At 38.7% G+C, this 23,690-nt stretch overlaps 1 protein-coding gene across 1 annotated transcript; it reads right to left on the reverse strand.

The window, feature by feature from the left end:
- Positions 1-1,431: 1,431 nt before the first annotated feature.
- Positions 1,432-22,952, reverse strand: LOC311090901 (uncharacterized protein). The gene is made up of 2 exons (XM_084126533.1): positions 22,849-22,952; positions 1,432-6,764 (listed from the first exon to the last, which is right to left on the reverse strand). The coding sequence occupies exons 1-2, from the start codon at positions 22,865-22,867 to the stop codon at positions 4,936-4,938; spliced, it is 1,848 nt and encodes a 615-aa protein (XP_083982659.1). The 5' UTR covers positions 22,868-22,952; the 3' UTR covers positions 1,432-4,935.
- Between the last annotated feature and the right edge of the window lie 738 nt (positions 22,953-23,690).

The raw sequence follows: 23,690 nt of genomic DNA on the forward strand, positions 1-23,690 counted from the left end.
TAGTTTAGAAATGTTTAGTAGATCATTGTTATATCTGTTAAAGTTACTATTAATTTAAAGATTCATCTCACAGAAAATAATCATCTCACATATTCACATCATCTCTACCTGAACATTAAGGCTGTGATAGGACTTCCTATTAACATAATCTGCCTCATGTTCCCCTAGAGCAGTGGAGATTGGAGCAATAGACTGCATACATGTTGCAATGACTTGGGAATCCTATCATAAGATTATCAGAAGAAGAATAAAAAAGATTCAAAATAATTCTTAACATGTATTATATAGTACATTTGTGAAATTTGCTTTTTGAGGAGAAAAAAAAGTGTTCATGTGATGTCACCCTATCAATATCTTACCGGCAATTTTATAAAAGCCCTCTTTTATGGACATGGTCGATAAATGTCCGGGGAACATATTAATGAAACTTTTCATGTACTCCTGCAGAGCGAGGACCACCTTGTGAATGGTTCGACAAACATATGTTTTCCCCTAGCTTCTGTGCGTCACCGTGCAAGTATGTACCACTTGCAAAAAAAAAAAAAAAAAATGCAACGTAATACAATTTGCGGTACAGTAAGTGCATGAATTCGACGTGTTAAATTCTTTATGTGCGGCTCAAGAAGTTCGCAAAGATAAGACATTCCTTCCGCGGAAAATCTGTATCTTTCATAAGTAACTATAAGGCAAGGGGATTTTGTCTGGCTAAAAACTCTTTCTCTACGAAGTGCTCGTCAAACAATTTGCGCTGAGATGTCCACCGGATTTGGAAGAAAAGTTGAAGTCATTGCAACAGACACTTGGAATAAGTTACGTCACCTATATGTTTCTTTGCTCTCAGCTGATTGGTCAAACTTCAGTCTGAGATCTTGAATCCAGAACATAACCTGCCCCGGAGCAGGTTAGCCGTGCAGCGTAAGATACCATGGCAACGAACACCGATTAAAGCCGAGCTACTTTCATAGTACCTAAAACCCAGGGTTGGCGGAAACTAAGCTGAAACATAGCTGGCTAGCCACCTAATCCGGCTTCATGGTACAGGCCCCAGGTCTGTGTTCTAGCCTGTTTCTTGTTTTGTTTATGGTGTTTAAATTACTAATTTGGATTTTGACCCCTGCCTGGATGACTACGATTTCGGATTGCCCAATAAAATATACTGCTATTGGATCTACCTTTTCCGTGTGTGTTCCGTGACACACCGGTCTTACACACAGACACTTGAGTATCGCTAATTAACCTGAAGAAAATCACAGAGAACCTGCTAACTCCTGGCTCAGCCGGGACTCGAACCGTGGAACTTCTTGCTGCGAGGTGATAGTGCTACTGTGCTGCCCTGTTTCTATTTATGTTTATATGAATTCATAACATGTAAGCAATTCATTTCTTACAGCTACAAATGCATTAAATATTAAAATGACAGACAAGACTTTACTTTAAGATTCACATTTTACTTAAGTAGTACACAACATTTTGTAAAGAGTCTCTGGGAAGTACACAGTCCAAACAAAAGAGCAAAAATTACATTTTCTAAACCAAAAACACAACCCCACCACAAGGGAAAAAATAACACAAGCTCAAACATACAACTAGACATGTGCCGGTATTCGGTAATGCGATAAATCGCGGTAATGAATATGCACGATATTGTTATCGCGGGCACTTCAAAATACCGTGAAAAATAATAGATCTGAATTTAGATTTTTAGAACGCGCATTATAGCTTATTTTCCATCAACCGCTTAAACAAACACTGCGTATATGCTGCGCGAAACACGTGCGCACTCTGATGTAAACAATCGCCATGTGTATAAGCATGCGGCCGGTGCGCACTTCTAGTCTAACGTAAACAGTCCTCACATGGAGAAGCAGCATGGTGGAAGGAGGAACGCCGCCGCCTACAGTCTATGGCCGCCGCCGATCTATTCCAGGATTCCATCCCGCTTCTAAAAGCAGAGCTGCCAACTCGACGCATTCAGCGCGAGACTCCACACATTCACGCCACACATCTGTTTTCTCACGCAGAGAAAAATCGCGGAGCAAAGAGGACACGAAGACCGTCAAACAAGACAGAGCAGGTTACTTTTGATATGAAACAGGAGAACAATTGTGTCACAGAAAGTTACATTTAAACCATTTAATGACTAGCAGCATGTTAGATGACTAAAACAAATTGATAAAGAGGAGTATTTTGCTGAATATTTTCACTGCACTTTTTTACATATTTATTATATTTTTACTTGTGTCATTACATAATTGTTATTATAATGAAAACCACATTATATTTGATTTAATTAGTTATTTGTAACCTTTAATAATACCAGCTGATAGGGCTCTATATGGTTACATAGCATTATGTGAGATTTTTTTTTCATGAGAAAAAAATAACATGTGGGCTATCTACTGTAGCCTTCCTAATATTTATCCAAAATTAGTCAATATTGAATCAAGATTTAAATCAAATCCCAAGTATTGAATTGAAATCGTTAAATTTGTGTTAAGCAATACAAACAGTAGCCTACCAGTCATTGTATCATGTAATCATTGTATGTAACACAAAATTGTGCTCTGTGTATATGAATTGTTTCATACGGAGATTCAAATACTGTCATTTTACAGTGATGCTTCAGGCTGAAGAGAGACCTTAGAGTGGTTGTCTGGAGATGCTGGATGTTTGTCTATATGTTGAATGCGTCAACACAGTGGCCAATCAGAGGTGTTTAAGAATCTGTTCAACAGCACTCAGAATGCTAGAGGGAAATGCTGGTATCGTCACATTTTTTTTTAAATGGGTGATATAATGCCCTTTTCACAAGATGTAAAATAAGTCTCTGATGTCCCCAGAGTGTGTATGTGAAGTTTTAGCTCAAAATACCCCACAGATATTTTTATATAGCATGTTAAAATGATCAATTTTTGAGGGTAAGCAAAAACGCACCGTTTTTCGGTGCTTATCCTTTAAATGCAAATGAGCTGCTGCTCCCGGCACAGGGGGCGGAGCTTCAACAGCTTGCACTCACACAGACATGCACTGACAATTTAAAAAACTTTTAGGCTTTTATGTTCAAACCGGTGTAAAGATGGCATGGAATGGAGCACATGTGCAGAGTGGTGAGTGTTTTGTTTTGTTTGTTGATTTGTTTCTCAAAACCAAGAATGCAAAGAATGGACTTGTGTTCTTGGGGAGAACGCTCTTGCTAGTTGTTTTTGGAAGAATGAACTCACAAGGTGACGAGCACACAGAACGCTGCTGACAGTTTGAGACGATGTGTTCTTGCTGGTATTGCGCAATAATACCCCCACACAGACGCCGTATGCAGTACTCAAACATAACGAGAACAGGGTTCTTAAAATTCATTTTGGCGGGTGTTAATAAAAACTTACTAGCCAGTTTGGCCAGTGATGATGCATGAGCAATACATGCATGATACATAAGGCTCTGTTCCGCTCTGTTCTCGGTCATTTATCCCCCTGGCAGTACTTCCTACATTTCCCATGAACACTGTGCTGTAATGCTACGTGATGATGTTTCATACGCCCATTGGCTGCGCGCAGTTTGCAGTGAAACCAGCGCAAGAAACCATGGAAACGAACGGACACAGAAAACACAAGAAATAAGACAAACGAAGTTGGCTAGTAAAAGTAGGTTAATATTAAACGAAATGCGGCGGTGGTTGGAACAGACTTCTGGGGGGCGAGAAGAGGAACGAGGCAGGGGATGAGGAGGGTATCAACAGAAACTAAGAAAAGAAAATGTAATGCCAAATGGCTGACGGGTCGTGAATGGCTAGTGTTTGATCACAGTAATGTCGTCATGTATTGTCAGGATTTCCGCATGTACGCAAAAGAAAAAAACAAAACAAATAATTTCGTAGTAGGATCTAATAATTTTAAAGTAGAGGCAGTAAAGGACCATGAGAGTTCCCGAAGTCATCAGGAGAGCTTAAGGTTTAAAACTGCCAAGACAGGTCGTATTGACTTTCTGTGTATATTTTGTTGTATTGTACTTTGTGTTTTTCATGCCAGCAATTCTAATAAAATAATCAAATACATTCAGTGGCACTCATAATTTCTCTTATTTTCACCGGAAAAATTTTGGCTAGTGTAGTGGATATTCTGATTGGCTGGTAACTTTAGAAAGTTACCAGCCAAATTAGCTGGCGATCAAAAAAGTTAATTTAGAACCCTGAACGAGAATTATTGACGCTAACAGCCAGGCTTTATCGCCCAAGCCTACCCTCAGCTCAAGGGATTACTCTACTACTGTACACTACAATGTAGGCTAATGTATATTCATACCAATAAAGCAACGCTTATGGAGATTCTCACTTTTCCGAAAACGTTTGAGCACATTTTCGATTCGCCATAATTTTTCGTGAAAATGCCAATATTTGAAATCTACACAGTTGATTTCTCACATCAAATGTTCTCAGAAGTGAATTTAGTGATGAAAAACGACTTGCTGTATTGACCTGCCTCTCTTTCCTCGAATGCCGAAATGAATGCTGGGATATTTCTGCCGTAAAGTTTACACAAGTTACCAACCGATGCATCCTCGGTAAAATGGGCGTGTCAAGAACATTTCCGGGATTTTTAACCGTTCTTGCCAAAATGCAAACTTGTGTATTGGGACATTACTTGGGCAGCGACTGATGACGTTTCACAAGTCCACAAGAACACAAGTACAGACAAGAACGCATATTGAGAAACGGCCAGAAAGTTGCGCAGCGCTGTTGTTTTTCCGTTTTTCCATGAGCGCCACCTACTGTCAGAGATTGACACTGCATTTACTGACATTTTTTTGCATTGGTCCGAACAAACAAATCTCATGTGAATTTGGTGCTGAACATTCGTGTTAATGTGAAAATGTCTTGTCGCTCATCGTGGCTGTTGGGAAACTAACTTAGAAAAAACATGTTTCTCAGCACATAAAGATGAGCTACAGTGATCTCAGACTGAGGTGATGTGGTTTCTCCACTGCATGGATCTTCATGTGTAGCTTCAGGTCACTTTTAAAAGAGAAACTCTTTCCACACTGATCACACGTGTGCGGCTTCTCTCTGCTGTGGATCCTCTCATGTGTTTTCAGAGATGATTGCTGACTGAATCTCTTGTCACAGTGTGAACACTTGTAAGGTTTTTCTCCAGTGTGGATCCTCTCATGTTTTTTCAGATCTGCTGACACACTGAATCTATTGTCACAGTGTGAACACTTGTAAGGTTTCTCTCCAGTGTGGATCCTCTCATGTTTTTTCAGAGATGAAGACTGACTGAATATCTTGTCACAGTGTGAACACTTGTAAGGTTTCTCTCCAGTGTGGATCCTCTCATGTTTTTTCAGATGTGATGACTGACTGAATATCTTGTCACAGTGTGAACACTTGTAAGGTTTCTCTCCAGTGTGGATCCTCTCATGTGATTTCAGAGATGATGGATGACTGAATCTCTTGTCACAGTGTGAACACTTGTAAGGTTTTTCTCCAGTGTGAATTCTCTGGTGCAGTTTTAAACCGTCCGCTGTAGTAAAAGTCTTCTCACACTCAAAGCACATGTAATATCTTACACCAGTGTGTATTTTCTCATGTCTATGTAAAGTTAGCAGCACTGAAAAACTCTTTCCACACACAGAACATGAATGCGGCTTCTCCTTCGTATGAACTGTCAGGTGTGACTTCAGGTCTGATGCCCAAATAAATGTTTTGCCACATTGATCACATGAGAATGGCTTATCTCCAGTGTGGATCCTCATGTGACTCTTAAGACTACTTTTGCATAAGAATCTCTTTGCACACTGATCACATGAGAACGGCTTTTCTCCAGTGTGGATCCTCATGTGGCGCTCAAAACTTCGTTTGGTTGTGAAACTCTTCCCACACTGATCACACGTGTGTGGCTTCTCTCCAGTGTGGATCCTCTCATGTGATCTCAGATGTCCTGGACAACTGAATCTCTTGTCACAGTGTGAACACTTGTAAGGTTTTTCTCCAGTGTGGATCCTCTCGTGTTGTTTTAAATAGTTTGCTGTAGTAAAAGTCTTCTCACATTCAAAGCACATGTACTCTCTTACACCAGTGTGAGTTTTCTCATGTGTATGTAAAGTGCCCCGCCGTGAAAAACTCTTTCCACACACAGAACATGAATGTGGCTTCTCCTTCATATGAACTGTCAGGTGTCTCTTCAGGTCTGATGACCTAAGAAATGTTTTGCCACATTGTTTACATGTGAACGGCTTCTCTCCTGTGTGGATTTTCATGTGTTCTTTAAGGTGTGCTGATTGACTGAAACTCTTCCCACACTGATCACATGTGAACGGCTTCTCTCCGGTGTGGATCATTATGTGAATCTCAAGACTTTGTTTGGTTGTGAGACTCTTTCCACACTGAGTGCAGGTGAAAGATTTATTGGTTCTTCTTTTCTTTAAAAATGTCTGTTTAGTCTTTGAGCAACTCAAGGGTTTTCCTCCAGGTTTGACATGATGTTCCTCCTCCACTTCACTCAGTTCTTCACTCTCCTCCTTCACTTCACTCGGTTCTTCACTCCCCTCCTCCACTTCACTCAGTTCTTCTCTCTCCTCCTTCACTTCACTCGGTTCTTCACTCCCCTCCTCCACTTCACTCAGTTCTTCTCTCTCCTCCTTCACTTCACTCAGTTCTTCTCTCTCCTCCTTCACTTCACTCAGTTCTTCACTCTCCTCCACTTCACTCAGTTCTTCACTCTCCTCCTTCACTTCACTCAGTTCTTCACTCTCCTCGCTCTCTTCCATCGGGTCTGACATGAAAGAAAAAAATATAAAATGTCATTTCATTCATTACCACTTCATTCGCCATGAACTTGTTCGTTTCTTTTATTATTTTATGCAATCAGAAACCCTCAAACCGGTCGCGCTTTGTATCTCTCTATGCAAAACCTTCCTTCCCGCTCTGCCAGAAAGCAGCTGTCATTTACTAATGGAAAGCATGACAATAACCGCAATAAAGCCGTATATTGCCGAAAAGCGCATGTTGTCTTTTTTAGGAGCAATTTGAATGGTTTTGATAGGACCCGATGACAACGCAGTGCTGAAGTGCCAACTAGTCTCTCCCTATGGAGGATCCCTTTACCACTCTACAGATAAAGAGTTGTTGGGAAAATTTGTTTCGCGCATCTACCCCGAAGTGACAAAATAAAATAAAGGAAAAAATAAAGGAAAGACCAGGGCCCGTATTCATAAAGATTCTAAGAATCCTCTAAGAAAACTCTTAATTTAGCTTAAAAACTTTTACGTAGGAGTCTTAGCTTAAAAGCGATTCGGGACCGATCTGAGAGCAACTCTGAGTAAGGAAAAGACAAAAACTTTCATCTTAGTAAGGAGGCGGGGTTGACCCCGTTGCTATGTATGACACAATCTTTTGAAGACTGTGATTGGCTGGTTGTCCAAGAAGGAAAAAAAAAAAAGAGTGATTTTAAGTATAGGGTCTATTCTAAGCCTTCACTTTGAAATTACATGCATAATTGTTCCTATTTGATCGTTCTCACACACACACACACATTATATGTGTTTTTTTATTTACCATGCTGTTAATTTCCTATAAGGTATTTGATTGGCTTAGAATGATAAAAAATGTTCCACTCTTTCCAATTACACTGATTGCTGGTGTGTCTATTTAAGTGGTGGTTTGAATGTTGGTTTTAATGTATCAAACATGGAATTTTCCCAGTTGCCAAATATCGTAATGTAGTGATTACTTTCATTTCTGGCGCTATGGCATTTCTGTGCTGTATCGGAGATGTTAGCGTGTCTCTAATAAGATCAGTCACAAACATGATCCCTGCACGATCTAATCTATAGCGTCTTATTAACTCACTGTCATCCATTGTCTGCAACACATTTCTTCTCCCTCTTCGTCTTTCTGCCATTTTCTCCGCTGCTAAAGAAACTCTTAAGCCTCTTAAAAGTCCTCATCCATGCTCCTAACAATTTTGACCTTAAGACCTCTTTTAAGGGTTAAGATTGTAACCGAGCTTTTGTATTGGGTTCGCCTAAACACTTTTGGTCTAATAAAATAATAAAACGAGACACAGAAGTTCCATGAACGGTACACACACTTTATTCTCTCCCGCGTTGCGCGTGGTCATCTTATGCGCATGCCCATCTCTCTTTTGCCTACGGCAAGTCCCAAAGGACAGAATGTGTTACACACATAAATGCAACATTCCTATAGCCTTAACTTCTCTTCAGACTTTAATCTGTTACAAGATGCTTTCTGAATTACTTTTTTCTTTACTAGGATTTTTTCTTTAATTTTAAGAGTAAACGCCCACATTTCTAAGAATTTTCTTAGAATTTTGTCACTAGGAGCTACTCTTTGCATTAAGATTCTTTATGAATACGGGCCCAGTACTTTATTTAGGCTTGGTCTGTAGAGAATTACAAATCTGCACACATATATTCAAACGCACATAACTATAGAACCAATTCTTAATACGTATGTGAACGCCATCAGCGTTTATCACAGGTTCGCGTTTAAAGTCTGTGTAGAGAGAATGGTGTTCGCCTTAGCGGCCCCTAATTTAATAACAAATGATCGTTGTGACGGAAGCAAATCAATCAAAACTAACTTTAGCTGGAAAATAACTTTATTAAAGAACCGCTATAAAGCCAAAACAATCTCTGTTACCTTAAATTATTCGTTTATCTCTGTAAAGCTGCTTTGAAACAATCTACATTGTTAAAAGTGCTATATAAATGAGGATGACTTGACTTGTAACATGTCACCGTGCAGCTCTCAAGCCAGATCAGTAGCGGTTTTTGGCACGGGCAAACCGGGCAATCGCCCCGGGGTGGCATTTTGAGGGGGGGGGGGGGCGGCGCCGCCGGCACGAGCAAAAAAAAAAAAAAAAAAATCTGCGCCGTGAAGCGGATTTCTATTATCTATCATTTCACTGTGTGGGGAATTGACAAATTTGCACCCCTGCTTGCTGAGAAGATGCAGTGCACAGAAGCTGGTGGATTGAGAAGGGGAAAGGGGAGGGGGCGCGGAGGCGCGGGCGCGGATGACAGTTCACCTCTGGGTCTCTCCCAAATGGAACGGACAGGGGGGGGGTCCATATAGTTATCTAAGTCAGTCACACCTCGACTTTCTTCCAAATAACGCACATTTCATTCATAATATTATAAATACAGGCCTCTATATTTCCTGCACATTTTTGTTTTTCTGAATTGTTGTCTGAATGGCTAATAAAAATAGGTAATACAAAACGATTACTTGGTCACCACCACCCAGGTGAATTGGTTTAGTCTTGACTTCTGGTCGTGACTCGTGAGTGACAGTTGGTATGGGGGGGGATCAGGGGAAATCTGTTGATTGTCAATGTCGAGTGCCAAATAAGAGATGGACAAGAAAGGTCAAAGCCATCAGGTGCCCAAATTTAGAAACGAGCGAAAGATAAAGGTATGCAACTATGTTTTCTCTGTATGATTACGTTATCCATGTCATGAATGAAGGGGCAATATTAATTGGTCGGTATAACTCTTATGTGTTAGCCTTTTTGCTATGATTCTTGCTATGCTTAACAATAATTCGGTTTTAACTCAAACGCGAGATCTAATTTCACCATTATATTGTGCTTTGCAACAAAACTGTTACAAGTTCAGTTATTACACTGCAAAAAATGCTTTTCTTACTTAGTATTTTTGTCTTGTTTCCAGTCCAAATATCAAACATTTATTAAATAAAGATGCATAACGTTAACAAAGTGGTAAAATGACAAGATATTAAGTCTTGTTTTCTGGGGAAATATGTTTTTTATTTATTTTCCCAGAAAACAAGACTTAATATCTTAAAATTGAGTGAAAGACTTAAAATTGAGTTTTTGCTTAAAACAAGCAAACCATGATGATCTGCCAATGGGGTAAGAAAAAGGGGGTCTCGCCCAGGGTGTAATTCAATGTAGAACCGCCACTGAGCCAGATGCTGTGGACAGGCTGGTGTTTTTATCACACACCTTGAAACGCATGTAGATCCAAAGAAACGCAGTTAATGGCAAAAAATGTTCAAGCTGCTGAAAGCCTGTTTCCTCCGTTCTAGTGACTTTTATATTATAAAGGCTATTTTACCTTTTAGTCTTTAAATTGTGGACTTTGTTTACAGTAGAATCATTTGTTTAGTTTAGGGCCGCAACGATGCGTCGACGTCATCGATTACGTCGACCATGAAAATACGTCAACACACATGAAATGCGTCGATGCGTCATTCATTATTTACGTTTAAATATCGAGTAATGGCAGCTTCTGCTCCCTCTCATGGTAAAAATTAGGGCTGCACGATTTGGGGAAAGTGTCATAATGCGATATGCGATATAATAAACAAATGGTTTCATGAGTCAACTTGCTTGGTTCTCAAGGAAAATAAATGCACACACAGATTAGTGATAATCTGCCTAAAGAAAAAAGTTCTTTAGTCAAGAGCAGTGAGTGTTTTTCTCTGTTCCCTTTGTTCTTTGATTAACTTTAGCGACAGATATAGTTAGTGGCTACTGTGTACTGTCCCTTTAAGACCAGCCGCTGATGACAGAGACGCGGATCTCACACGCGCCTCATTCTCTCAAGAGTCACGACTCTTCACGTTCATCATAAGACTACTCTTATGTTACGAAGATACTCAACAAAAAGACATTTTGGCATAATTGTGTGTGTTATTGTTCGTTCAAGCTCGAAAGAGAACTGTATTCTGGCATGCTGTTTTGTGCGCACGCACGATTAGGGCTGGGTACCGAACGTCGATACTTTTATGGTATCGAAAAAAATACTTCGATCCTATGAGTATCGAAAAATTCTTTATCTTTTGGTGCCAAATTTCGGTTCCAAAAGCATCTAAGCTTATCTGTCCTCTCTGTATATTGACAAAGAGCAGAGCTCCGACCCACACACACGGAGAGGTGCGGATGGATCAAACTGTTTGCAGTTTTGTTGAAGTCACAAAGAGTCACGGTTGGTCTCAAAAGTGTGGTAACAGTTTTACTTTAAACAGGAATACTTTAAACTACGGCCGAACAGAAAGGTGCTTTGTTTACTATGCCCCATTCGGCGACAATAATCAAATATAGGCTCAAAATCACCAATATAGGCTATCACACCAGAAATCATGTAATTGTAGCAAACCATGAATAATTATTATATTATGTTAGTCTTTTCTCTGTTTTGCATCATCATCATCATTATTATTATAATTTATTTATTTTTGGCTCGTCACAGTGTATAGGCTACTTAGCCTGAATTAGCACTGTTCATAGAGGTACGGTAGGCAACACCATTAGGATCATGTAACACAAAATAAATGTTTTTTTTTTCTTTATGATACAGGGAATAATCTTAGTTTCGTTTTTATTTTGTTACCATAAGATCTGCGGACATCGCTGGGTTTTAATTTGAGGTATAAGAACCTGAAGATACATATCGTGACATAGCCTACACATATTGAAACATAATATTATAGTAATTCATATAACATAAATTGCACCATTTTCTTAATTTCTAAGTCGATAAAGTGTAAGCTAAATTAATAAATGTAGTGTAAATGTAAGTTTGGGGTCAGTAGTTTTTCAGAACAAATTAATACTTTCATACAGCAAGGAAGCATTAAATTGATAAAAATTGACAGTAAAACTTTAACATTGTTTAAAAAAAAATCTATTTAAAAAATGTATATGAATTATGACCTTTCTGTTCAAAGAATCCTTTAAAAAACCATCACAATTTCCCAAAAAATATTAAGCACTATAACTGATTTCAACATTGATAATAATAAACTGAGATGTCAGTTTTTTAGGAATTATTAAGGGAGAAATCCGTCCCTCGCAGGTCTCTAATGTAGACTTTAAAAACAAACGACTACCATTATATTTACATTAACAGTAGCCTAGGCTGCAATCTAGTGTATGTGAACTAGAGGTCGACCGATCAATCGGTCGGCCGATTAATTGGCCGATTTTTTGCATTTTTTAACATAATCGGCATCGGCCAATATCCAAGTATATCAAGCCAATTATTAGACGGGTGCATCTGTGGGCAGCCAAGTTTTGTGGTTGTTCGACGCACGCTGCGTCTAGAGTCCTTATTCTCCAGCAGAGTGAGCAGACCTCATCCAGTGCCTAAGGAAGGAGCTAAGTTCCTTGGAGAAAACTTCTTTATATTTAATTAAAAACTTTTGATATGTTACTGCCAACTTAGAGAAAAAACATGAATAGGCGACATGACGTTCGGCTACTTTGGATTTTGATAGCGAAGTCAGCAGGCTAACTTTAACATTCCATTAGCTAGTAGGTGGATTAAACTCGGTTAAAATACTGGCCAAACAGTGTAATGTGTGACTGTATTTCACTGTAGACTAGGGGTGGAACGGTACGTGTATTTGTATTGAACCGAAACGGTACGGGCGTCACGGTCATTTACACTAGTGATGCGCGGGTCAATGTATAAACAAACCGCACCCGACCGACGTTTTCAACTAACCCGCCCGCAACTCGGACCGCAAAAAACGAAAAAGAAAATATTGTACCCGACCCGCATTTTTTTTTAAAGTAGCTATAATGCTCATCATAGCGTCTTGATATAACTTAATATTCTAATTTTGTCAAGAATTATAAAAAATCGTCAATATAAGCTCATAATTTGTACTAAAATAGTCTAAATGTTTAGATTTAAAAAACATTTTAAAAAGCTGGCTATGTCTATTTTGATGTTTCTGCGCAAGTTCAGCAGACAGTGAGGTTCGGGTTTGTTCTGATCAGAGCTCGTGAGCGGAGAGCGCATTTCTGAATATTCCGCTCCGCTCACGGTCGCTCGCCCAACCCAGATGGCCTGCTGGTTCGAAAATATGTGGAATAAGGGCTGCCTCCGACTAATTTTTTTCTAGTTGACTAGTTGTTCATTTAAGCCATCCGTGGACAAATCGCCCCTTTATATTAAATTAATTACTTAAATAGGCTAGCCTACTACAGGAATAAGCGTAATGACCGCACACATAAAGCTTGCCACAAAGAACCGGTTAAAGTAATGATTATGAATGTGTCTTAATTAGCAAGGAGACATTTAATTGTTTAGTAATAAACTGGTGTTTTCTGTGTCGCTGCAAAGATGAAGTTGACAATGCGGAGCTGCGGGTCTCGCCATGAACGCCAGAGAGAAATGCACATTTCATATGGATTAGCCTACATAATCAGAGACTATAGCCTATTTATTTTGGTTTGAATATTTTCGTTTAAAAGTAGACATTTCAAGCTTTCTGTAATATATAGCCTATATTTATCAAATCTGTGAGGCACAAGCTGAGTTTCGGCGCCCTCCAGTTCACATGCAGTGATCGTACCGGCGCCTTATTTTGTCTGCTATATATTTTGCTTCTTATTTAATAAATACGGGCAATTGATTGATAAAACATTGATCAAAATTAAGATACAATTTATACAAAACGAATATCTTTTAAAAAGAGTTTTCTATAAAACAAAACTTAAGGAAGTCGTCAAAATCATGTTTTAATAAAAACAGCGCCGTTGTTAGGAGGGCGCCAGCGCCTCTGCCTCTCAGCGGCTCTGCCTCGCGAGTGGATGATAGCCCTGAAGACGCCTAGCAATGATATACCTTTAGTGGTAGTATACCTTTAGTTAAGTTATCGCAGCACGCTGAGACAATGTTATTGGAAAATGCAGCCCAGGTATGATGCATAATGGAGATTCCAAAGCTCTCTTCTTTGGTCAGAACCATGCAGAGCGATCGCGGATTTACTTTAACAATGCAACACAATATTTAAAGAGCATCAAGCTATTAAAATCTATATTATGTATACGCACAGATAATATAACAGTAGGCTATATTAGTCAATATTTTTTGATTAGGTTAAGCAGTGATTGGATAACATTTTTTTTTATTTAATTTTTTTTATTTAACGTTTTCAATTTAAGGCCCACCCACAATTGGTCTGGCTTATCCAAAACTGGAATCCTGGCGCCGTGCCTGGTTGGTCGTGCCAGTTTTGTGGTTATCAAATGTGTAAATAGCATCGCAAGAAGTAGCCTACACATGACAAAGCCAGCACTTTGGTCATCATCTTTATTTCGGCAAATGTCTCCCACACTTTGTCAATTCTCAATATATATGCTGCCACTTGGAAATATTATAAGGAAACATGGAATTAGTTTCCATTGTTATGCTGATGACACTCAAATATATATTTCATCACGGCTGGATGAAAACGCTAAATTATCCAAATTGACAGAGTGTGTTAAAGATATAAAAGATTGGATGACGCGTAATTTTCTTTTATTAAATCCAGACAAGACAGAGGTAATACTTATTGGTTCAAAAAACCGCCCACAAAACCTCTCACAATACAACTTTAACATCGTAGGATGTCCTGCTACTTTATCCTCTACAGCAGTGGTTCTCAAACCTGTCCTGGAGGACCACTAACACTGCAGGTTTTCGTTGTCTCCCTAATCAAACACACCTGATTCAACTCATCAGCTCATTATCACATGGGTTAAGGAGCTGAAGAGTTGAATCAGGTGTGTTTGATTAGGGAGACAACGAAAACATGCAGTGTTAGTGGTCCTCCAGGACAGGTTTGAGAACCACTGCTCTACAGTAAAAGACCTGGGTGTTATACTCAATTGCAACCTGTCTTTTGAAAATCATATTTCATATGTTACAAGAACAGCTTTTTTCCACCTTAGAAACATTGCTAAGCTACGTAATATGCTATCAGTTTCTGATGCAGAAAAGTTAGTTCATGCATTCATGACCTCGAGACTAGATTACTGTAATGCTTTATTAGCTGGTTGTCCTGCATCCTCAATAAACAAGCTACAGTTAGTCCAAAATGCAGCCGCTAGATTTCTTACTAGATCAAGAAAATATGATCATATAACACCGATTTTATCATCACTGCATTGGTTACCTATAAAGTTCCGTATTAATTACAAGGTATTGCTACTGACTTATAAAGCCCTAAACGGCTTAGCTCCAGTCTATTTAACGGATCTTCTATCGCCCTATAATAATAATAATAATAATAATAATAATAATTCATTACATTTATATAGCGCTTTTCTAGGCAGGCCTACTCAAAGCGCTTTTTACATGAAAGGGGGAATCTCCTCAACCACCACCAATGTGCAGGCATCCACTTGGATGATGCGACGGCAGCCATATTGCGCCAGAACGCCCACCACACACCAGCTTACTGGTGGAGAGGAGACAGTGATAAAGCCAATCAGTATACGAGGATGATTAGGCGGCCATGATGGACAGAGGCCAAGGGGCAAATTTGGCCAGGATGCCGGGGTTACACCCCTACTCTTTTTCGAAGGACATCCTGGGATTTTTAATGACCACAGAGAGTCAGGACCTCGGTTTAACGTCTCATCCGAAGGACGGTGCTCATTGACAGTATAGTGTCCCCATCACTACACTGGGGTGTTAGGACCCAGACAGACCACAGGGTGAGCGCCCCCTGCTGGCCTCACTAACACCTCTTCCAGCAGCAACCTGGCTTTCTCAGAAGGTCTTCCATCCAGGTACTAACCAGGCTCAGCCCTGCTTAGCTTCAGTGGGCAACCAGTCTTGGGCTACAGGGTGATATGGCTGCTATAATCCATCGCGCTCTTTAAGATCAATAAATTCGAGGCTTTTGGTCATACCTAGGATATCCAGATCCACCAAAGGAGGGAGAGCATTTTCACATTTAGCTCCAAAACTCTGGAATAGCCTTCCTGATACTGTCCGTTGCTCAGACTCGCTCTCCCAGTTTAAAACTAGATTAAAGACGCATTTTTTCGGCCAGTCATTCAAATAACATTTTAAATATCAAGCATAGCGTTAGTTCTGGCAGGTCACGTTAGTCAAGCTCGCATCAGCTGACCCTCAGCTGATCCACATCTACCTATAGGAATACGACACCTATCACAGTGTACATATATAAGCTCCTTCAGTATTATCAGCAGCTATCGCGTTTCTCAGGAGCAAATTACCCTCCTCCATCCCCAGCTCCTCCTCTCGCCCAGTCAGGATTTTACATTCTGATTCCCCTTGAATCAGAATAATTATCGAATAATGTTGTATTTTAATCTTGAATTAAATATATTTGCAAATTTTCATGTTGGTTCTGTTCTGTTTACCCCAAGGGGGATTATTGCTGCTCTCCCTGCTCTTATCCATGCTAGGCTGCATGGATGTGCAGGGAGTTCTCGCCCAGAACGGAACCATTCCGCCAATCCAAACTGTATGCTAATTGTCAATCATATTTGACGGTAGTGGTCCTGACAGAACTTACTGTTCAAACTACAATCTGGCCTCTAGTTCATAAATGCCAGAGGAGAACTGGGCCCCCGACTGAGCCTGGGTTCTCCCAAGGTTTTTTTTCTCCATTAGGTCACCTGATGGAGTTTTAGGACACCATTAGGTCACTTGATGGAGTTTTCGGTTCCTTGCTACTGTTGCCTTTGGCTTGCTCAGTTGGGGATATTTTGGGGATATTTAATTTTATCAATCAATAAATTTACACTAGAAACAAACCTTGTTGTGTTATTTTGGTTTAATGCTGTGAAGCTGCTTTGATGCAATCTGTATTGTGAAAAGCGCTATATAAATATACTTGACTTGACTTTGCTCTTTCTATTTGTGTATTTGCAGAGATTCCACTCCCCAGTCTTCACCTTTTCTCTTGCCGCCTCCATCTCTACCTGCAGACTGAGCTTGTGCGTCATCTTTGCGCCAGTTATTCAGCCAATAAAGTGTAAATTAAATTTAAAACGTATTCATAGAAAATTGTGTCTAGAACTATATAAATTACAAAGGTTTAATTGGCATCTTTATTTCAAACGACCCGACCGACCGCGACCCGAATATCATTAAAAATATTTTTGGATGACTCGTAACCGCGGGAAACCGTGGGTGACCACAGGAACCCGCTCATTTCGGATCAACCCGCGCGTAACTGATTTACACGTATAATACATGGTGTACAAATAAATAAAACTCGCATGCAAAGTAATGCGGAACTACTGTTAGATACGCGGGATCTGCAGCCCCGCCTTAGCTCAGGCTGTGATGTAAAGATTGAAATGCTGGAATAGGTTGTGTGTGTGTGTGTGTGTGTGTGTGTGTGTGTGTGTGTGTGTGTGTGTGTGTGTGTGTGTGTGTGTGTGTGAGAGAGAGAGAGAGAGAGAGGGGTGCGGGCGCGATCGAAAAGTCGCGTGTGTTTAAAGTCGCAAAGTGTTTACTGTTTGCTTTATATTTGTGCGCGCGCGTGTGAGTGTGTGTGAGGCGCGGGCGCGATCGAACAGTGGAAACATAAAAACATACTCCGTCATTTTGTGTATAGGCTACAGGACATCATTCAAACTGCAAAGTGTTTAAGTTAGCCTACTGTTAATTAAAATTTTAAGGAAAACAAATATATTAATCTGAAATGTAGCAAATTAATTTTCAATTCATTCAGGTACAATTACCAAACATATCTCAAGGTCATTTGTACAAGTACAGATTGGTCAAGTGTTCAATAAATGTTTTTGTTGAGAAATTGTCTATCTTAAGTAATTATTTGTGCTACATTTTATCATTCAAATAGAGGTTAAAAACAAGCACATAATCGGCCAAATATCGGCCAAAATCAATCGGCAGCATTTATCGGCCATCGGCCAACCCGGATTTCCAAAGATCGGCCTGAAAAAAAACATATCGGTCAACCTCTAATGTGAACCTTTTTGCAGATAAACACAAGTGCATTTTCAGACAAGTTAATGGACGAGTTAATTACCGTATTTTTCGGACTATAAGTCGCTCTGGAGTATAAGTCGCATTTATTTAGAAATTTATTTCACAAAATCCAAGACCAAGAACAGACATTTAATCAGGAAAGGCAAGTTATTCAACTACACAGTAGCACACAGAACAACAGGCTGAATAGGTGTCCAGTATGTTAACGCAACACATTAACGCCCGTTTCACACATACTCCGTTTGCAGTGCGTATTTTTTCCGTAGGTATAAAATTTGCTGATAACTTCTGGATTTGAAATACAATGTGTTTGGGGTTACAGCCGCGGATCAGTTACGCACTGCAAATGCAGCTTATGTGAAAGCACTTTAGCACTGCACTGCGTGCATTGCATATGCACCGCAACACGCACTGCACACGGAGTATGTGTGAAACGGGCGTAACAGTTATTCAGCTACACAATAGCATAAAGAACATATACCTGGGAGGCTGAATAAGCTAAATTAACATAAGCCAGCAAGTCCAACAAGCAAGTTACCAGTAAGCAAGTTCACCAAGCTCCCGCAATCTCATTCCTCATCATTTTCTTCATCATTGGTGTCGCTTCTGAAAAACTCCGCCAACTAGAGCGCCCTCTCGCGGCCGTAGACGGTAATGTTTTCTCTTGGTTCATCTCAGTCTGAATTAATTTTGATATACAAGTCGCACCTGACTATAAGTCGCAGAACCAGCCAAACTATGAAAAAAAGTGTGACTTATAGTCCGTAAAATACGGTAAGTAAATCATACTCCCACTACGGTAATTAATAACAGACTATAGTAAACACATTTCCTAAATAGGCCTGTGACTGTACCTTACATTTTATGAAATAGTACCATTAGTTAAAAATAAAGTTTAAAATGCTTCCTGTTCACATATTTCATAATAAAATGACAAATACCCTTTCAGAAATAATTTTTTTGTCATCATTCATAGATTTAATGTTAAAATAATATACAGATGCACTACCCTCTTCAAAATACAGCTGATATATTGTTGTACTTATTATTTATTGGAAAGTTTACCAATGGATAAATCAGCTAATCCCAAAAATAATCATTAGATTAATCGGAAAAATAATCGTTAGTTTAGTTGACTAATCGAAGAAATAATCGATAGATTAATCGGCAATAAAAATAATCGTTAGATGCAGCCCTAGTTTACATATTTTTTTCCTGAGTGCAATATTTTACTAATCTGATTATCGTTATCGGCAAAATCCCCAAAAATATTGAGATAACATTTTTTTGTCAATATCGCACACCGCTACATTGATCGCATTCATCAACCCTGTTACCAAGGTTATTATAAGAAGAAGAATCTCTATAATTATGAATAACTTGTATGATATTTGACAAATACAACTTCAACAGTAACTTAGTGTTTACTGATTATTCCTAAAAAAAATAACAATTTAGTAAACTATATTGAAAATGGCTAAAATTATGGTAATGTTGTTGCAAATTGGGAACCAGATATAAAATGCATGTAAAATAAAACAGTTAAAATAGTATTTAGCTTGATCTGATGTTGACAATCAAAACATCAATCACCAATGACAGTTATTTTTATCAACCACTACAGATAAATAATTACAGAAGCATAATATGTTCATTTGAATCTAATTATAGTTAGAATTTGACAATCACTAAGTACTTAAATCAAAAAAATATTACATTTATGTGCGCTGAAATTGATAGTGATCACAAAACGTTTAAAAATAAAGAGCATCACAAAGCAATATTGTTCCAAGAGTAAAACACTATTCATTTATTAATATTAACATTTAAGAGTTGATTTAAATGTCTCACGCAGGGGCGTCACTAGGCCCTTTTTAGGGGGGCTTCAACTCCTGCCCAGCCCCCCTAAAAAATATTTGATTAATACATTTTTGATCGCTTCAGTCCCCTTTAAAAAAACTTTTTTTTAAACAGCGGTAAGCTGCGTCAAGTTTCGGCTCATCCCCTTATCGAGTCTGCTTGGATTTAGCGCCTTTTTCAATCTGCTGCGGGGCGCTGAGCAGAGCGAACATCAGAGAGTACAAGGTGTGTCGTGAGTGCATTTATTGATAGATTGCTATGATATTACATCTGCATCGGTGCAGTTCTTTGTCGTAAATGCATAGCCGTTTACATAATGTAATGTTACTGGAGCATTTTGGGAGCAACACAGGACGGTTCGGTTTCTAATCCAATACCAATACGTTTCGCTGCGTTCACCTTCAGCCCTTATGTGATAGTTGTTTTTTCTTCCAACAAAAATGAAGCGATTAAAACCCATGAAAACATATTTTAGAAAACGATCATGATTTATTTTAATTTACTTTTTTAAATTTAAAACATATTATGTATTTCGGCATTACATTATGCAGCCATGCACAGAAATGATTAAAGACACACATCATTGTCTGAAAGCACTAGATGGCCCAGAGAGAGTAACATCATGAGTTATTTTTGAATTAATAAATATAGTTTTGTATTAAGTAATAATGAACCAGGAGGAGTGTATCATGATACATATATTAGAGTAAGAGTAGCCTATAATTAACTAATAAACTTTTGTCTAATTTCGCCATTTTGAGCTGAAAATAGGCCTATATAACGTGTAATTATGTCATTGTGAGGGGACAAGAAACATTAACAGCCGTTTTCATAGGCACAAGATTAATAATGCATGTGTTGATAATTAATATAATACAATTTGTAGCCTTCAGTAAATTAAAAAAGTTCAGCTTTAGGAGGGGAAGAGACGGGGCAAGATCAGGAGACTGAGTGAAAAAGACAAGAGTGATGGAAATGAGGAGAGAGCAGGTTTTAAATCTATTTCTTATAGGGTTGTTCCGATTCCGATACTAGTATCGGAAATGCCGCCGATACCAATAAAAATTCTGGCATCGGTATCGGCGAGTACATCTACCCATGTACCGATCCGATACCATTTTATTAAACAATACCTAGTTATGCACGCTAGCTTTGCTTAACGCTGCAAATCGGAGATCAATTCTTCTTCGCTGCTCTAAACAGTGGTTGCTTGTGGCAACACAGGAAGTTGTGCTGTTGCCACAAGCAACCACTGTTTAGAGCAGCGAAGAAGAAATGAAAACGCAAATTTTCAAATGCAGGCGCGCGGCAAGCGCATAATGTAAGAGACGCTGGCGCCCAACATCAAATGGCAAACGTAATGAAAACGGAACAAAACTGCGCTACTCGTTATTTTGTGCTTCACGGACCATTAAACAGTTTGGAACAATGCAGCGCGAGCCGATCGTGATCAAGCTACACTGTTACTACCTACACAGCGCTAAGAGATCCAGTAAAGAAAGCATTTGAATTCGCCACTGAAGTAATAACATCGCTGCGAGATCTAGTGAGAAACATTCACATTTCTCCGTTATTAATGGATCAAACAGCGCTGACGTGGAAACCAGGAACATTGTGCTTTCAAGTAACGTTACGTTGGTTTTATTTTGACATTATGAATAAAATTGATGCCCTCAAATGTTAATCTGAAATAAAATAAACCTTTGTTTATAACTAACGTTACTACAATATTACATTTCAGTTTTTTATAAGGAGCTGTTTTTGTTTTATATGTCAAGTATAGCTCCATCATTGCTCAAAGTAAAAAATGATCATACTTTATGATGTTAGTTTTAATAAAAAATAAATGAATAAAAAATGTAAATCAAGGAAATTTCTCTGCCATTTCTTTCTTTTTGCTGTATTGAAAACGTACCGAACCGTGACACCAGTGTATCATATTGAACCGAACCGTGAATTTTGTGGACGTTACACCCCTATTATTCATATATAATTTTTTTAGATTCCTAGATTTATTTGTTGCACTTTTTTATACAGTTATATTGTAAAACTAAAATAACTTTTATAAAATAATTCTATCAATTCATACAGGGCTAGTATGAATTGCAGCTGTATAGATACACACCCAGGTATCGGATTAGTACTCGGTATCGGCCGATACACAGAGTCCAGGTATCGGAATCGGTATCGGGAAGGAAAAAAGGGTATCGGAACATCTCTAATTTCTTATCCTTTTTTTGGCCTTCAAACGTCTTGAAATGCACATATCAGAGAAGTAAAAATGTTTAACCCCATAACAACCTCAAATTTATGACCTCTTTGATTATAAAGCCCTGTCTACGGCCATGTATTAGGCCTAGATCAATAATGAATGTGTACATATAGTGAATTAATTTAATAAACTTAGTTACCTAGCTTTCCTGGTAGCTTTGTCTGAGAAAATGATTCATAAATCAACCTATCAGTTGATGAAGACAAAAATGAAAAGCCTATATCAGTCAAAGCTCAGCTTTAGGAGGGGAAAAGACAGAGCAAGAGAAAAACAAAGAGAAAAAGAGTGTGATGTTGATGAGGTGAGAAAAATAAACAGCTGCCCGCACATGGTTTTAAAGCTATTGTTATCCAACTTGTTTGGCCTTCAAAACATCTTAAAATGCACATATGTAGATCAGAGAAATCAAAATTTTCTCAGGGGAGCATGCCCCCCAACCCCCCACATTCGGGACCTCAGTGATTTTAAAACCCTGCCATATGCATGTTACTGGATGAATGAATGAAACTAGTTAATAATGAGCATTAGACCATAAACTAACTTTTTTTTCCTTTTTTTTTTTTTAAATCATACCCTCATTGGGGGCTGAGCCCCCCTAAAATGAAAATCCTAGAATCGCCCCTGGTCTCACGTTGCTTATAGGCTCAACAAAGTAACTTATCAGTATAACACTTGAGATCGTTTCCCATCAATTCCCCTTACAAACCTTAACTCTTGACATTCAGTAACAGTTCTCACTCAACATCGAGTCAATCACACAAACTAACACAAACTCGCTCAGGTCTGAATGAACTCAACATATTCTCCTCATGCTCGCTGCTGCTGCACTAAATGTTTATTTCAGAAGGAAGACGCCAGAAAAGACGCACAAGTATCGCTGTGATCGACGAAAACAATACAGAAATGAGCCTGTCGCTTAATCAAACTGTATAAAGTGTGTGTGATGGTTGTGTAAATGTGAGAAATACCGTGAACTGCTCTCCTCATCTCAGAAGACTCGATGCTGAAACTCTCAATGAGGGAAACAGTGTTGCCAACTATTTCCAATGGGAAAGTAGCGAACGCATTCTTCTTCTTCTAGTGGAGTTTTTATGGCGGATGGCAAACCAACTTTCGGTGCATTACCGCCACCTACTAGACTGGAGTGTGAAGCACTAATAAGCGTTTAGAAATTAACAACTTAAATAAACAATAGAGTGAAGAAAAAAGGATATATATTTTAAATTTTATATTATTTTAAACCACTATATATTTGATCTTGTTCTGCATGCATTTTCAATAGGCTTTCCATATTAATACAACACCCAATTTTCTTACTTTCTTCATAAGTTCTAACCTTTCTTTTACATATTTTATACATTTTATTAAAACGTGTTCAATTGTTTCTGCCTGATCACAATAATTACATTTACCTGTTTTATGTTTTCCTATTTTGAACAACAAATGATTAGTCTAGTGTGCCCTATTCGAATGCAATATATAATTGTATCTTCTTTTCTATTCCTAAAAACGCTTTTTCCATTTCCTACTTCTTGGCTAAATGTAATTTACACGAGACTAGATAATGATCTGAGATGTCATCGCTCTGCTGCAGAATTTCAATGGCATCAACATCTATTCCGTGTGATAATATTAGATCTAGAGTATGATTACGACGATGAGTAGGTCCTGACACGTGTTGTCTAACTCCAATTGAGTTCAGAATGTCTTTAAATGCCAATTCCAAAGCATCTTTTTCATTATCGATGTGTATATTAAAATCACCAACAATTAGTACTTTATCTGCAGTCAATATTAATTCTGATAGAAA

This window comes from Abramis brama (assembly GCF_963993115.1).
Source record: "Abramis brama genome assembly, chromosome: 1".
Lineage (NCBI taxonomy): Eukaryota > Metazoa > Chordata > Actinopteri > Cypriniformes > Leuciscidae > Abramis > Abramis brama.